General features: G+C 42.7%; 3 protein-coding genes across 3 annotated transcripts in view; 2 read left to right on the top strand and 1 right to left on the bottom strand.

Annotated features, from left to right (window-relative positions):
* The window catches only part of LOC129741522 (protein patched), a 43893-nt gene extending 38614 nt beyond the window's left edge, over positions 1 to 5279 (top strand). The window contains exons 3-7 of the mRNA XM_055733261.1: positions 47 to 527; positions 601 to 1959; positions 2026 to 2233; positions 2303 to 2574; positions 2641 to 5279. Coding sequence (XP_055589236.1) covers positions 47 to 527; positions 601 to 1959; positions 2026 to 2233; positions 2303 to 2574; positions 2641 to 3387 — 3067 coding nt within the window. The 3' untranslated portion in view covers positions 3388 to 5279. The remainder of the gene's footprint in view (positions 1 to 46; positions 528 to 600; positions 1960 to 2025; positions 2234 to 2302; positions 2575 to 2640) is intronic.
* A 3600-nt stretch (positions 5280 to 8879) lies between these two features.
* On the bottom strand, positions 8880 to 11129 carry LOC129746211 (nischarin-like). Its single transcript, XM_055739773.1, has 5 exons — positions 10941 to 11129; positions 10057 to 10887; positions 9868 to 9989; positions 9403 to 9805; positions 8880 to 9346 (listed from the first exon to the last, which is right to left on the bottom strand). Exons 2-5 carry the CDS (start codon positions 10805 to 10807, stop codon positions 9132 to 9134), a joined length of 1491 nt encoding a protein of 496 aa, XP_055595748.1. The 5' UTR covers positions 10808 to 10887; positions 10941 to 11129; the 3' UTR covers positions 8880 to 9131.
* A 550-nt stretch (positions 11130 to 11679) lies between these two features.
* On the top strand, positions 11680 to 14468 carry LOC129745340 (uncharacterized). The gene is made up of 5 exons (XM_055738355.1): positions 11680 to 11912; positions 11976 to 12761; positions 12922 to 13521; positions 13584 to 14042; positions 14112 to 14468. The coding sequence occupies exons 1-5, from the start codon at positions 11790 to 11792 to the stop codon at positions 14379 to 14381; spliced, it is 2238 nt and encodes a 745-aa protein (XP_055594330.1). The 5' UTR covers positions 11680 to 11789; the 3' UTR covers positions 14382 to 14468.
* The last annotated feature ends 1617 nt before the right edge of the window (positions 14469 to 16085 follow it).

Raw genomic sequence — 16085 nt, 5'->3', positions numbered from 1 at the left:
CCACAATTTCCTAATTCTGCGAATCCTAATCCACTTTTCTTCACAGGCAATCGTCGACCAAAGTTCAGTGGACCTCGTTGAACCCTCAAAACTTGCTTAAGGATATCAAGTCGCGCAACTACCAATTCCCCTTCGACACCCTTGAGCACTACATGAAGAGGGCGGGAATTGGTTCCGGTTACACGGAGAAGCCATGCCTCAATCCAAACGACCAGCAGTGTCCGGAAACGGCCCCGAATCACAAATCCAAACAGGTGCCGGACGTTGCCTCGATTCTGACCGGTGGTTGTTACGGGTTTGCCGCCAAATACATGCACTGGCCCGAAGAACTGATCGTTGGTGGCGCCACTCGAAACCGATCCCAGCATCTGAAAACTGCCAAAGCACTGCAAACCGTCATCCAGCTGATGGGCGAACGGGAGATGTACGAGTACTGGAACAACCACTACAAGGTGCATCACATCGGCTGGAATCCGGAGAAAGCGTCTGAGGTTTTGAACGCGTGGCAGAAGAAATTTTCCTCTGAGGTAAGTTCAAGAGATTTTTTTTCTTTAAGCGTATTCGAGAATGCTGATCCCTTTATTTTGTCTCTTTCAACAGGTGAACAAAATCATGCAAACCGAGGTGAAACCGATGTCGTTCTATGAGGTGTTTGCCTTCTCGTCGGCTGCCCTGGATGACATCCTGGGGAAGTATTCGAACCCTAACCCGATCAGTTTGGGCATCGGTGTTGCCATCATCCTACTGTACTCGGCGCTAACTCTGCTCCGCTGGAGAGATCCCGTTAATGGGCAGAGCGGTGTAGCGGTGGCTGGTGTCTTGCTGATCGGCGTCACAACTGCGGCTGGTCTGGGATTCTGTGCCTTGTTGGGTATTGCGTTCAATGCTTCAACCACTCAGGTGATCCCGTTCCTGGCTCTGGGATTAGGGGTCGATCACATTTTTGTGTTGACTCATGCCTATGCCGAGCGAGATAACAATGAACAAACGGGTCATGTATTGAAAAAAGCCGGTCTCAGCGTTCTGTTCAGTGGAGCTTCAACGGCGGGTTCGTTCTTCGCTGCTGCCTTGATTCCAGTTCCAGCCCTCCGCGTCTTCTGCTTCCAGGGTGCTGTCCTACTGGTATTCAACCTTGCTGCCGTTCTTCTCGTGTTCCCAGCAATGGTATCCCTTGATCTGAGAAGAAGGCGATCCGGACGTGCCGACATCCTATGTTGCTGTTTGCCATCTCTGCCGACCACTAATCAGGACCTGAAACAACGCCAACACCTTCAACCAAGTCAAGACGATTCGTTGATCGACTGCCCTGCGAAAGCTTGCTTCAGTTTCTCCATCTCTAAGTTCGCCGTTAAACACTACGCCCCATTCATTACGAAAAGCTCAATCAAGGTTCTTGCAATGCTGATGCTATCCGGTATTCTTGGTTGCTCCCTGTTCGCCTCCATGAAACTTCCGGACGGATTAGAGCTTACCGACCTAGTGCCCCAGAATACAAACGAACACAAATTCCTTAGCGTTCAAGGAAAGCTGTTCGGTTTCTACAGTATGTTTGCCGTTACGCAAGGCGATTTCGAGTATCCAACGAATCAGAAACTGCTGCACGAATACCACGAAGCGTTCGTTCGAGTTTCGCATGTGATCAAAAATGACAACGGAGGATTGCCGGAGTTTTGGCTGAGCTTGTTCCGTGATTGGTTGATCAACCTGCAGAAGGCCTTCGATCGAGACTATCGAGAAGGACGGATCACGCAAGAACGTTGGTTTCCTAATGCTAGTGACGACGCTATACTGGCCTACAAGTTATTGGTTCAAACAGGTCACGTGGATAATCCTATCGATAAAAGCCTGGTTACTCAAGTGCGCTTGGTAGATTCGGAAGGTGTGATAAATCCGCGTGCCTTCTACAACTATCTCTCGGCGTGGGCTTGGAACGATGTTCTAGCATATGGTGCTTCACAGGTAATAACATCAAAAATGTTCTTTTCTCAAAACCATTGTTATAATGAAATTTAATTTTCGCTACAGGGAAATTTGCGACCCGAACCTAGGGAATGGTTCCATATGCCGCGTGATTTTGAACTAAAAATTCCGAAAAGCGCACCACTGACTTACACCCAGCTACCATTCTATCTGCATGGGCTAAGCGACACGCAAGATATCAAAACGATGATTGGTCAAATTCGAGATCTGAGCAGAAGATTTGAGGCTCGCGGTTTGCCAAATTATCCATCAGGTAACAACGTTTATGCTGAGACAGTTTGAATTAGCTCAACTAACATTTTTTTTTTAATTTGTTCAACAGGAATACCGTTCCTATTCTGGGAACAATACATGAACCTCCGGCCCTGTTTGCTGAAAGCCATCGGATTAGCTCTGTTGGCAGCATTTTGCCTGGTCGCTCTTCTATTGCTTTCGGTGTGGGCAGCCATTCTGATCGTTTTCTGTATTGTAACGATGCTGATTCAACTGTTGGGAGTAATGACTGTCCTGGGCATCAACTTATCCGCGATTCCGGCGGTGATCATGATAGCCAGCATTGGCTTAGGGGTGTGCTTTACAGTCCACGTATCATTGGTAAGTTGGAAAATTGTTAAGACTCGTTCAGGATTGAGTTTAACAAATCTATTTCTCTATCAACAGGGATTTATAACCGCAATCGGCAATCGTGACCGGCGTATTAAGCTAGCCTTAGAACATTCACTTGCCCCGGTGATACACGCAGTCATGACTTCGATCTTGGCTGTTCTCATGCTGTCAACCTCGTCATTCGAGTTTGTCGTTCGACATTTCTTCTGGCTACTGTTATCGGCCATTGTTGTCGGAGCAGTTAACGGACTGTTCTTCTTCCCTATCCTACTGAGTTTGGTAGGACCAGGTGCGGAAATAATTCCACTACAATACGCTAACCGAATATCGACACCCTCACCGCCACCCAAGCGAAACAACAAAGTTTCGAACAAACCGATCATTTTGAACAATAAACGATCATCTTCGAGAAATTGTTCCAAATCACACCACCACCATAAACACAACAACATCAACTTAAACAACGAACCATCGCTAACGACAATCACGGAGGAACCACATTCGTGGAAGAGTTCCGCCTCGTCCATTCCTTCGATTCACGAGAAGAGTAATCTGAACATGAACTACCACCACCACCACCAGAATCAAGCCCCAGAGCTGCAAAGTATCGTACTACAGCCGGAAGTGACGGTCGAAACGCACCATCACGGAGGCGACCACCAGAACACTAAGGTGACGGCCACGGCCAACATCAAGGTCGAACTGGTCACTCCATCCCGAGGAGGCGCCCCACGAATGGTGCGGACCAGCAGTTCAAGCAGTAGTAGCGGCAACAGCAGTAGTGGTAATAGTAGTAGTTAACCAACGTTGAGTGATAGCTTTATAGAAGTATTTTATACAAACGAATGCGCCTGTAAATAGCACATCTATTTCATTATCTAGTAACAACATTTATAGAAAACGACCATTATTTATTTGTTGCTCCTCTTCCAAATGAAAAAATAAGTATTATTTACTAGTAGGTTGTAGCTAAAGCCCGTGAAAATTTCAATCTATTTTCTCATAAATACTCAACAAACAATCGGAATCATTCTAACATTAACAGTTATTTTCTCATACATGAGTTTACGAACGTTAGATGGGAAAGGTCTGTTTAGTCCGCGTCGAGTGACTGTTGATTTACTAAGGGATTGCACGATCCTTTGTATAGCAATATAAAACTTGTTCCTCTAGCATATGTTTGTGGCGTTTTGGTTCAATCACACAAAACGCGTCAAACATCTATAACGAACTGATTAAACTAGCATTAGCCACATCGACTGTAGCTCTTAAGATTAGTATCTTCTGCAGTATAAATCCAAGAAAAGCTGTTACGGCGCAACAAAACTTAGGAACTCGTAACCAATTAACAGCTCTAGTAGAATGCTGCGTACATTTTTGTAACATTCAATTGCGGGTCCCGGAACGAAAATCGACTACAAGATGCATGCTTTAAGGCCAAATATATTGAGTTATAAACACAAAATTTCCCTATACAAGCAAACCTGTCTTAACTTATTTTGCTTAGCTTGGGCCTTCCCAAATAAGGCATTAGTGTAAATATCTATCGAAACAAAACAGACTTAAAACCTAACGATAAGCAATTCAAACGAAACACGAATAATGATGTTTTCCATCCAAAACTTTTAAAAGTACTCCATTTCCATTGTACTTAACGCGAGCAACCATTATCAGTGAACAAAACATCCATATGCTACTGTAAAAAAGCTAAACAAGTCAAATGCACATTCGTAATCGAGCGAAAGTATACCGAAAATAAACTAAAGACACAAACCAAACCACCAACTCATCTATACAAATGAAACTAACTGTTTGAATAAAAAAAAAACAAATTGTAAAAATATCAGAGACTAAAGCTAAACGCATTGCATTCTAGGAGTAACTTGACGGATCAATGACATTGCGCTAAATTTGTACAGTATATGTTCTAAAAATTTAACAAATTGTAAAAGAAAGGCAAATCATTTTGTTTTCATTGATTATGAACGTTACCAACCATAGACGAAAGGCAGCATTTATCAGATGATAGTTTTACAGCGCCAATAATCATGCACCTTATATTTGCTATAGATAAACTCTGTCACCCATGTTATAGCTGGCATTTGCTGTAACAAAAAACCTATTCCCCACCCTCAAGCACATATGTGCAAAACGTTGTATAATACAAAGCCGTATAATTCGAAAAGATTGTCAGCATGTTAGGTGATATGAGAGCAGCATCTGAAAAAAAGGAAACGTAGCAACAGCACAAAAACCTATTTATTTATTCATGTCTGATTGTGTCAGGCAAAAAACCAATTCTGTATGTAGAGTAGTTATTCTAATTTAAAACGAGTTTCTTTTTAAAATTTAAAAAAAATATTCGGACGCGACAAAATACACACACCCATTGGATGGCTATATAGAACAAGTAAATGCGCACGCGAATTAGATAGAAAAACACAGGTATAGCAACAATAGTAATTGAGTTTAGAAGTGATCGAGAGTGCGAGAAATCGAGGAAAAGGATGTGAATGTGTATTATCCTTTATTTGATATGTATACTGGAAAAGTGCTAGATTAGGCAGATTAAAAATAAAACAAAACATGAGGGAAATCTCAACGAGTCTAGTAGGTTAATTAAAATAATTGAGTTTTTATGAACAATGTAAACGTGTTTCCAAATAAATCGAGAAAATGCAGTAAAATAAAATCATGGTATTAAATAAGCCCCAGTATATGTTCTACTTTAGATATCACACTTATTCCGCTAAAAAATTTCTTCTTCACTCTAAAGTTGTTGCAATTCGTAAGTGATTTTTTCCAACCGTAAGAAGTTTTTGTCGAACATTTTTTTCAATGTGGAATATCGTGTTTAAATTTCCCTTTGTCTCACTTGCAACATGTGTTACTAAGCGCCTTTAACAAAATTGTTGCCTATACTAAAAGAAAGGCAGTTGGGAGTTATGGCCAGAGGCCCCAGGTGGACTTTATGGCGTAGAGGTACAAAGTATCTAGAGTCGACCAATTGCACCCGTGGACCCAGAGTAGCAGACTGGGAGGACGCGGTGGATCGGCGGGCCTTGGAATGCAATCCGTGAAAAGGATTTACCACCTGTGTGATCAACTAATAAAAAAAATATGGGGAAAATCTGATACATCAAAATGAACTTTTCAGGAGAGAAAAATAAAGATGGCGTTATTCTACGAAAAACTTGTGAATGTGCCTTATGTACAACCTCTTCAACTTTTTCTTTTAGTTTATTTATTTATATAGTATTCCGTCTCACGACATAACTTGACGAACATGATTCCTAAAATTCACTCGGTCCATGGCAACCGTTCTCCAATTTCTCGGGCACCCCACGTTCGCCAGATCACTCTCCACTTGGTCTAACCACCGCGCTCGTTGCGCGCCCGCTCGTCTTGTTCCTACCGGATTCGTAGCGACACCTGTTTTGCATGACAGTCGTCCGGCATTCTCGCAACATGTCCTGCCCAGCGTATTCGGCCAGCCTTCACCACCTTCTGGATACTGGGTTCGCCGTAGAGTCGCACGAGCTTGTGGTTCATCCTTCGCCTCCACACTCCGTTCTCCTGTACGCCGCCAAAGATGGTTCTTAACACTCGTCGCTCGAATACTTCGCGTGTACGCAGGTCCTCCTCGAGCAATATCCATGTCTCGTGCCCGTAGAGAACAACCGGCCTAATGAGCGTCATATACAGGTTACACTTCGTGCGAGGGCTAAGTCTACTCGACCGCAGTTGCTTGTGGAGTCCATAGTAGGCACGACTTCCGCTGATAATTCGCCTCCGGAACTCACGGCTGGTTTCATTGTCTGCGGTCACCAGTGAGCCGAGATAGACAAAGTCTTCGACTATCTCCAGCTCGTCGCCGTCGATCGTGACCTTGTCATTACTGGACAAGCGGGTTCGGTCGGTCTCGGAACCGCAGGCCAGCATGTACTGCGTCTTGGACGTATTAATCATCAACCCAATCCTTCCTGCTTCGTGTTTCAGTTTGCGGTAGATCTCCTCCACCGCCGCAGATGATCTGCCGACTATATCAATGTCATCGGCAAAGCAGATAAGTTGACTGGATCTGTTGAAAATCGTGCCCCGCATTTTGCCCACCGCTCGTCGAATAACACCTTCTAGTGCCACGTTGAACATCATGCAGGATAGATCATCACCTTGTCGAAGCCCCCTGCGCGATTCGAATGAACTCGACAATTCACCCGGAATCCGCACACAGCACTGCGTTCCATCCATCGTCGCCTTGATCAGTCTGATCAGCTTCCCGGAAAAGCCGTTCTCGTCCATGATTTTCCATAGCTCGTTACGGTCGATCGTGTCGTATGCGACTTTGAAGTCGATGAATAGATGGTGCGTAGGGACTTGGTGTTCGCGGCATTTTTGAATTATTTGCCGTAATGTGAATATCTGGTCCGTCGCTGACCGTCCCTCCATGAAGCCGGCCTGATAACTTCCCACGAATCTGTTTGATTGTGGCGTTAGGCGGCGGAGTAGGATTCGGGACAGCACTTTGTAGGCGGCATTGAGGACAGTGATCGCTCGGTAGTTCTCACAGTCCAATTTGTCGCCCTTCTTGTAGATGGGGCATATTACCCCCTCCTTCCACTCCACCGGTAGCTGTTCTATGTCCCAGATCCGGACTATCAACCGGTGTAGGCAATCGGCCAACTTGTCCGGGCCCATTTTGATGAGTTCAGCTGCGATGCCATCCTTTCCAGCCGACTTGTTTCTATTCAGCTGGCGAATGGCTTCCTTAACTTCACTCATCGTTGGGAGTGGCTCCTCTTCGTCGTTGGCTACGCCGGCGATGTACCTTCCCCCACCGTCTTGATCTCCTGCATGTGCGCCGTTCAGGTGTTCATCGAAGTGCTGCTTCCACCTGATAGAACTTTCGTGTTTCTTGGGAACGATGCAGCTGCTCCAGCTCCTCGAGCTCTTCCTCCTCCAAGTGGCGCTTTTTCTCCTGGAAAAGTCGGACTCGCTGCCTCTTCCGCTGTCGGTGATTTTCCACATTTCGACGGGTGCCTCTTTGCACTACTGCCGCCCGCGCGGCATTCTCTTCGTCCATCACCCTCCTACACTCCTCGTCGAACCAGTCGTTCCGTCGAGATCGCTCCACATAACCGATGACGTTCTCCGCAGCACTGTTGATGGCTGTTTTGATGGTATCCCAACAGTCCTCGAGAGGGGCTTCGTCAAGCTCGCCCTCTGCCGGCAGCGCTGCTTCGACCGATTGCGCGTAGTCTGCCGCGACCTCGGGTTGTTTCAGTCGCGCGATATTTAACCGAGGCGGGCGCCGGTTTCGCGTGTTGTTCACTACGGAGAGTTTTGGGCGCATCTTCACCATCACCAGATAATGGTCCGACTCGATGTTGGCGCCCCGACAGGATCTGACGTCTATGATGTCCGAGAAGTGCCGGCTGTCGATCAAAACGTGGTCGATCTGTGATTGAGTTTGGTACGGTGATCTCCAGGTGTACTTGTGTGGGAGGCGGTGCTGGAAAAAGGTACTACGTACGGCCATTCGTTTGGAGGCGGCGAAATCAATAAGTCTGAGGCCGTTTTCCTGACGAGACATCAATAGAAAGTACTAAATTCATTTTAAGGCCTTTACACTGACGCATCTGCAAATTAGTTTAAAAAAAAAGTATTGCGTTTGCCGTTTGCGCTTGCCTTCATAACGGTGTAAGCAAAGATTTTTTTTTTTTCAAATGCCGTTTCTTTTTGCCAACATTTTTGATTCTTTTTTTAATGTCAACTTGCCCTATGTACCTTATCTTAAAAAGAACATCCGAGCATGTGCACTGTTGAAGCACTGACCATACTGTCTGGACACTCGATTTCGTTTGTTGGATAATTTTTTTAACAGTACGCAAGATCGATTCCAGAGTGCGCATCGATCGATTTGAAGAAAGGCTATCCCAGTTAGAAAGTGCCACTCAACTTTCAAACAAAAACAGGCAATTCCTACAATAAAATCGGACTAAACAGAAATATTTTTCCTACAGAGAATTTGTATCGGAAAAATGGTGGGTTCGCCACCTACCGTCGGTATTGCGAACCAGCAAAACTATAGGAAAAAAATTAGCCAGAAAATGATCTTACACAGATTGCCATAAGAATGACAGCTAATCGGAGTGAAATTGGAGTGAAGGCCATTTCTTTCTCTTTTTAATACACGAGAAATCGTATACCGGGATTGCGAGCGCGCCCATCGCCCATATGATGTGATATCCACGCGGTAAATTCAAACATTAGACACTTTATCTAAATCTTACATCATAATCCGCTGATATTATCTGTATTATATTACATTATGGAAAATAGACAAAAGGTAGATAAATTTAAAAATATTTTAATGCGCTGTTGCGCCAATTTAATTGCACTAATGGATCTCGTCGCTAAAAACAATATAAATTTTATACATGCTAGCACGTAACATAAACAATTAAAATGTACAAATTAATACAATAAAACATTTAATAAAAGTTAGAAAAGACATATTCGAGACCTCCTCTTTTCTTCTAATGTTATCTGCTACCAGAGCTACTAGCAGTATTATTGGGCAAATTATCGTCAGTCGTTTCCAGGAGTTTGTGAAGTTTCCGCTGAGAGTTTTGGGCGGATATCCGTAATGCCGACAAAACTAAGGCAGTGTCATACTCCGATTGGTTTCCCTTTTCATTATCTAAATAAATTTCCTGTAGACGCTCCCCAAAACGCGATAGCACCCGAGCGCGATAATCTTGAAAAATAGCCACATGTAATGGAGAATAATTAAAAAGGCTAAAAAAAACTTACCGACACTTCCGGCCACCGGATTCCCCAACAGTCGTAGATTCTCCAGCAACGGTAAATTTCCTATGTGATCGATTTCATTGACGTCATCGATCAGATTGCAGCTGAGATCCAAATTCACGAGTGAGTACAGCTTCGAGAGTCCTTCCAGCCGACGGATGCGGTTCTGGGACAGATTCAAACTAACCAGATTGCCCAGCTGAACATGCCAGTTGACACACTCAGCTATGCGATTGGCCCGGAGGCTCAGTATTTGTAGATTGTTCAGGTGGCTCAGGTTCGCTATGCTTTCGATGTGGTTTTTGTCCAGCACCAAATCCTTAAGGTTCGGAAACAAACGCATCGCATGGTCGATTTCAACCAGTTGGTTGTCTTTAAAAACAGCATGCCTTAGGGTTTTCCACACCTGAAAAAAAGGATGGTGGATTGAGCAAGTCAACCAGAACTTTTATTTAAAAAAAATCCTACCTTAGAGCGATCAAATTGTTCGGTGTCGTTCTTATGAATATCATCACAAAGTGCAATCTGGCGAATGTGTTTTATTTCACTTTTGTAGACTTCTATCCGAACCAAACTTTCTCGGAGACCTCCTAAAATTTAGAAACAATTTATTAGACAATTATGAAATATGTTGAACAAGTTTCGTGTTTGGCTTACCAATGTTTTCAATATTCTCAGTCGATATTCCGTAAATGATGAGATTTTTCAAGTTTTTGAACACGCTCAGTTCGTACCTCAACTGAGAAGGTATGAGATTGCTGCTTCCGGCCGGTTTGTGGATTGCATGGGGAATGTACTTTTCAGAGTCGTCATCGTACAGAATCATCGGTAGGCTATTTTTTGTTGGCAGCACGATAACTGTCTCCAGTTGGGAACAGAAATCCATTATGTGAGAAAAGTCCAAACTACTATCGGCCGCCTCTGTGGGTGGGCATGGAATTTTGAGCCTTTCGCTTATGGCATGCAGCTCTAACACCGAAAATCCATACTTTTTAGATTTGGCCAAAAATGTTTCCCCACGAAGGAAGAAAGAGTTCGCCAGAGATTGTACTATGAAGATGATATCATACCGGTGAAACTCGAGGAACTCTACGAATTCTTTCGGCATTGTCACCTTCAGGAAAATGAGCATTTCCTTGAGATACTGCTCAAGCGCTTCCTGTCGTTTCTTAAGAAAGGAAGGCGATTTGTTTCCGATAACTTTTTTTGGAGGAAGTTTGTCCTTGGCCACACTCCTCTCCTGCACAAGTTTATTGTGCAGATCGTCAAAATCCCGATATCTACGACTAATGGTCCACATGACGTGACCGCATTTCACCACTATCTCGTAGTAATTGACATTCTCCAAGGTGACCACCCTAGGAACCGTTATGCTAGTTTCATTTGCATGCAACTGATAATTGGACATCCTGGTTGGCGATTATCTGGCTTAGAGTGCACGTTATTCTCACTCAAGGTCGATTCCTTCAATCCAAAAACAAAACAATACTGAGAAATGGGGGTGTTACTATCTATGCACTTATATCAGTACGTGTACTAACCTGAAACTGACTTCCTTTGCTTGATATACTTTGAATAACATCCGAGCTGAAAGTTTATCTTATAGTCATTGATAAATCTGGTAGAAATTAGAAATTTATTGAACAAAAATACTAAAATTTATGAATCGAAACACACAGCGAACAAATTCGACAATGAGAATAAAAATACAAATTAGCGAACGTGCGCGTTTCTCAAGGGCGTGTTTTTATTTTTCAACGAAGGCACAGTCGAAAATTTACATACGAGTGATGCCCCGAAAAATCAAAAGTTGAAAATTTTATTCCATAAAATAAAAAACTACTTTTGAGTACGAATGAAAAAAACAATAGGTTTGATGTATTAGCTTGATGTTTACATCGATCTGTTATTTTTTATTTTCCATTCTGAAATTTCTTTGCTCGGTTACATACAATGACTACTTAAGCTCGGTATCATCGGTATTCCGAAGCAATTGTAATTGTAATTTTATTGAGTAACTATAGCTTTCTTTTGTAATACATAAGGTCAAGGAGAGTACAGGGAAAGTACAACACAGGAGAATCAACGTAATCACAACACATTTAGATAATAATAACTTTTAACAATTTCGTGGATCAATTCCGTCCAAAATATTAAAAAAGTAATTATTTTTAACACCATTTTATATAAAACCTACCGGAAGTTTTCCTTCAGTGTGCCAAAATCAAAACGCCATTTTTTATTTTTTTATATCGAAAAGCCTTTTCGGTTTGACAGCGCGTTATTATTCGGAGCATTTTTCCGATTGTCGTTCGCGGGTTCAGTTTTTGTGCGAAAAAATTGCATTTTAAACTTGTTAATTTATCAATAATAACGTTTGTTTCACCATCATGGGGAAGCCTTCTAAGCTGGCAACGTTTTGCCGGCTTTGCTTATCGAAAACCAAAAACCGTGTGGGTATTTTCGATAATGTAAAATCGATGCACAAACTTCTCAAGCTGATTGAGTTGGAGGTAAGCTTTACTTTTTGTTAGTACGTATTTGCTCAATAACAACTGACCCTTTCAATGTTCCAGGTTGATCGACGTCGGGACTGTAATGCGGTTATTTGTTTCGATTGCATTGTAACCTTGGAAGGATTCCAGCAGTTTAAAAATCAGTGCCATGTTAACGATTCATTCCTGAAAACGATTCCAAACAACGGGGCTTCTGATACCGAAAAATCGGATGAGGAGTACGATTGCGAGTATCTGGATGACCACGACAACGTCAACAATGATTCGGAAGAAGAGGGCTTAGTTCGAGAAGAAGATATTAAACCGATCGATGTGAAACCAGTGGATATCAAACCAGTTAACGTGAAAAGAAGCCCACGCATAGCATCCAAGCGAGCTCGTAAATCGTCCGTAGCTTCTGACTCTTCCGAGGAGCCTGGCCTAGTTGCCGATGAAATAGACATCTCTATTAAACCCGAAAAGGAGGATGAAGAGGAGGAGGAGGAGGAGGAAGCAGAAGAAGAGGAAACCTCAAACTTTAAACGAGAGGAATTGCAGGTCCTAGCCGATGAGTATCCGGATTACTTTCATTTTGAGAAAACTCCAAAGTCAATCAACTTTACGATGGTCTTCTATGGGGAACGATTCAATGGGGCCCTTTTCTCGGAGGTGTACACCACCTGGCAGTGCGTCCACCGCGGAAGGTACAACTGTCCGGCCCAGGTCGTAGCTCGCAACGATTACCAGCACTTTGAACGACGGTACGAGCACACCCACGGGGAGCTCCCGGAAACCGAAGGCGACATCATTCCGACCATGGAAGCACTACCAGCCATTTTCGAGCTGTCTGACAAGGCAGCTAATGCGGTAAGTTTCGTTCTGATCTACGAGGTAGAGGTTCTGATCCGCTTGAATAGTTTTAAAAGTCTAAACAAACTTTTTTTCGTCAAGCAGAAGTTCCAATCTACTGCAATTTTAAAGAAAAGCGTCGTAGCATTTTATTATAAATATCTTTTTTACGTTTAAGCGCGAGAAAGCCAAAAACAAGGCAAAAGCGAGGAAAGTCAAGAAAGTAAAACCTCCTAAGAAAGTCAAGCCCAAGCCTAAACGCAAACCTGTGAGCTCCACGAGGTATCACAACGTCAACGATGAAAGCGACGAAGATTTCTCCTTTAATGACGATACGATGGAAAGTTCTTTCGGAGAAACCATAAAGCCGGCTAGCGTCGAAAGGTACAAACGGAAGCCTACGGATAAATCTGTTATAAAGCTCAAAGCTAATAGAACCACCAAAATACTGGACGATATGTTGGTTCTGGCGGATTCGTATCCGGATTTCTTCTACTTTGAGAAGGGTCCTAGAAATATCTACTATTCGATGATATTCTACGGCGAACGGTACAACACTGCCATGTACAAGACCACCATGACCTACTGGCAATGCTACTGGAAGCGGAAGCACACCTGCCCGGCGATTGTGGCTGTGAGCAACGATTACAAAAATTTCGAGAGACGCTTCGAGCACACGCATCCAGATTTGACCCCCAAAGTTCCCGAGGGAAAAATTTTTACCCCGATGCAGGCTCTACCGAAGATATTCGAAATCTGTCGGAGCATGGTTATGAAGGTAGTTAACTGAAACATTCAGGATAGTACGATATAAATTATTCATTGTTTTATTACTTACAGAAAAACCGTAACATGCAGAGACAGCTTGTGGAAAAATATCACCATATACTGGATAGCTCCGAGGACTCCTTTGCGCAAAATGAAAGTTCGACAAAGTTAGAAACCGTTCCTTACAAACAAAAACCTGGTCCAAAAGTGGAAGAATTTCTCAACTTGCAAGAATCATATCCGGACTTTTTCCACTTTGAAAGGAGTGACAGAAATAAAAACTTTTCGTTTATTTTCTACGGCGAACGATACAACAGTGCTTTGTACTCGGAACGAAATACCTACTGGCAATGTTACTGGCGCCGTAAACATCGTTGCCCGGCTCGCGTTATCGCTTCCAACGATTATCTGAACTTCGAACGACGCCACGAACATACACATGGGGATCTGAAATGCAATGAAGGCACCAAATACACTGCCCTGGAAGCCATGCCATTGGTGTTCGAAATAACGCGGAAAATGGTGCACCTGGTAAGTTGAGAAACACATGTAACGCAATCAACTGGTTGTTCTGACACTTTTTTTTCATCCACCCATCAGAACCGACAGAAACATCGCAATGAGGCATCGCTTCGGATGAAGGCTGAAAAGTTAACCAAATTACTGAAACCAAGTGATATCATTTTGGGTCCGTCGACCAGCAAAACCAATAAACTGGCGCAGGCCATGCAGGAAAGCGGCGTGGACGAGGCCGATGAAGATGTGGAAGAGATGGAGCTGTTGGAGCAGGATTTCGAAGGCAATGAATCACAGGAACAGCCAATGTCGGACGACGGACAGAAAAGCGAAGAAGGTTTTATTGGATTCTAATGACTCTCGTATAATGTTTAGCAGTTAATGGTTGCTTCAAATATTTTGTTAAGATAATAAACTCTACTGAATGGCTGCGAGATTACAGCACGTTTTTTTACTGATGGTATTCGAAGCTCCTTTTTTCGCGTACAATATTTAAGTCTTAAGCCGAATTTACGCAAAAGTAATCTGAAAAATTACTTGCTCAGTTATCAAGCCGATTTTCCAGTTAAGCAAATGCCTCTCTGCAGAACTCGCTCTCATCCCTTCGCAGCGCAGCTCAACGGAGTGATTTCGAACTTTAAAATAATGAACACTTAACTAAATTTAGACTTTGTATCAAGAATAATAATTATTATTATATAATTCGTTCTTAAGAACGTTGTCGATAGTTTGCTGAAAACCATTTTTAAGAAATTTCAAATTAAACGTGTTTCTTGGTTTTCCTATGTTCTTGAAACTGTTTCTTGGTACTTATACGATTTTTTTTTTATTAAGTATTTATTAAAAGGTGCAGGCGATGAAATATTATTTAGTGGTATGAATAAGGTTTAGCAATTGCTTCGGTAGCTTTTACTTAGCTCGAAATCAATCAAAGCAAAAGTCCAAAGCATTTGCTTATGTATGTATGTATTAATCTGACTGGGTTGGCCGAGAGTATGATACTCTATATCACCACTTTTTGTTTGTGTTTGTATTTCTGTTATTCATCGTAGGGTGTTCCTTAATTATTTATTTTTTGATTTGTAATTTGTAATTTATTAACTTAAACGTAGCCTATCAGTTACAATGAACTATTAATTCAGGTTAAGGAAAACACTTTTATAAAATAAACTTTTGGAATGTTAATAAAAAATTGGTATAGTTTCTCTCTAGTTGGCTCGGTTCAGTGCGGCCTTGAAGGTGGTTAGCGAATTAGCGTGCTTAGTTGCCAAAGGTAGGCTGTTCCAACAGGAAGCTCCATACACTAGTACGCTCTTCCTAGATGTCGTCGTATGTTGCGGGATTATGAAACATTTGGCTCGATCGTTTCTTCCTCGCTGCAGGTGATTTAGGAGATAGATAGGTAGCCCTAGGTCATAGCCCTGACGCATGAAGCAACAAATTCGTCTTCGATAATTCTCCAGAAGATCGCAGCCAAGTATTAGTCTTCTGGTGGTCTCGGTAGTCTCCCTACGTTTTAGATTGAAGACAAATCTAGCTGCCGATTTGAAGCACCTAAGCAGCTGGTCCTTGCATGCTGCTGATAGACCTGGGAAGTAAACTACGTCGCAGTATAAAAAGAAGGGAACAATCACAGATTGGACCAATTTAAGACGGATTGGGAGTTGGAGAACTGATTGAAATTTGCGGAACGTTCTGAGAGTGAGAAAAACCTTAGATGTAACGCCATTTACATGGTCGGTCCAATTCAGATTGTGGTCCATTATAAGACCCAAGTTTTTAACTTTATTCATCAGAGGGATGGTGTGGTTACAGAAAACAATGTCAGAGTCTGGATTTACTGTACCTCTCTTGGTGAAAACAATTGCTTGGGTTTTAGTGGGATTGCAGGGCTGGTAGCGAGTCACTTTTTAGTGACTTGGTCACTTTTTTTGGGTCAGTCACTAAAAAGTCACTTTTTTCATCATTTGGTCACTAAAGTCACTATTTTCCGAAAAATGGTCACTTTTATCACCAAAAGTCACTTTTTTCACCGATAATAAACCAATGAAAAAGTAA

This window comes from Uranotaenia lowii, chromosome 2, assembly GCF_029784155.1.
Source record: "Uranotaenia lowii strain MFRU-FL chromosome 2, ASM2978415v1, whole genome shotgun sequence".
In the NCBI taxonomy this organism is placed as follows: domain Eukaryota; kingdom Metazoa; phylum Arthropoda; class Insecta; order Diptera; family Culicidae; genus Uranotaenia; species Uranotaenia lowii.
Note: the sequence above shows the minus strand (reverse complement) of the source record. Positions and strands in the feature narration are given on the sequence as shown.

Coding starts and splice junctions, on each gene's coding strand:
- LOC129746211 (XM_055739773.1), bottom strand. CDS start 10,807: ATGTCCAATTATCAGTTGCATGCAAATGAAACTAGCATAACGGTTCCT. Junction 9,990..10,056: donor TGAGAATATTGAAAACATTG/GTAAGCCAAACA, acceptor TCTAAATTTTAG/GAGGTCTCCGAGAAAGTTTG. Junction 9,806..9,867: donor AACAATTTGATCGCTCTAAG/GTAGGATTTTTT, acceptor CCTTTTTTTCAG/GTGTGGAAAACCCTAAGGCA.
- LOC129745340 (XM_055738355.1), top strand. CDS start 11,790: ATGGGGAAGCCTTCTAAGCTGGCAACGTTTTGCCGGCTTTGCTTATCG. Junction 12,762..12,921: donor CTGACAAGGCAGCTAATGCG/GTAAGTTTCGTT, acceptor TTTACGTTTAAG/CGCGAGAAAGCCAAAAACAA. Junction 14,043..14,111: donor CGCGGAAAATGGTGCACCTG/GTAAGTTGAGAA, acceptor TCCACCCATCAG/AACCGACAGAAACATCGCAA.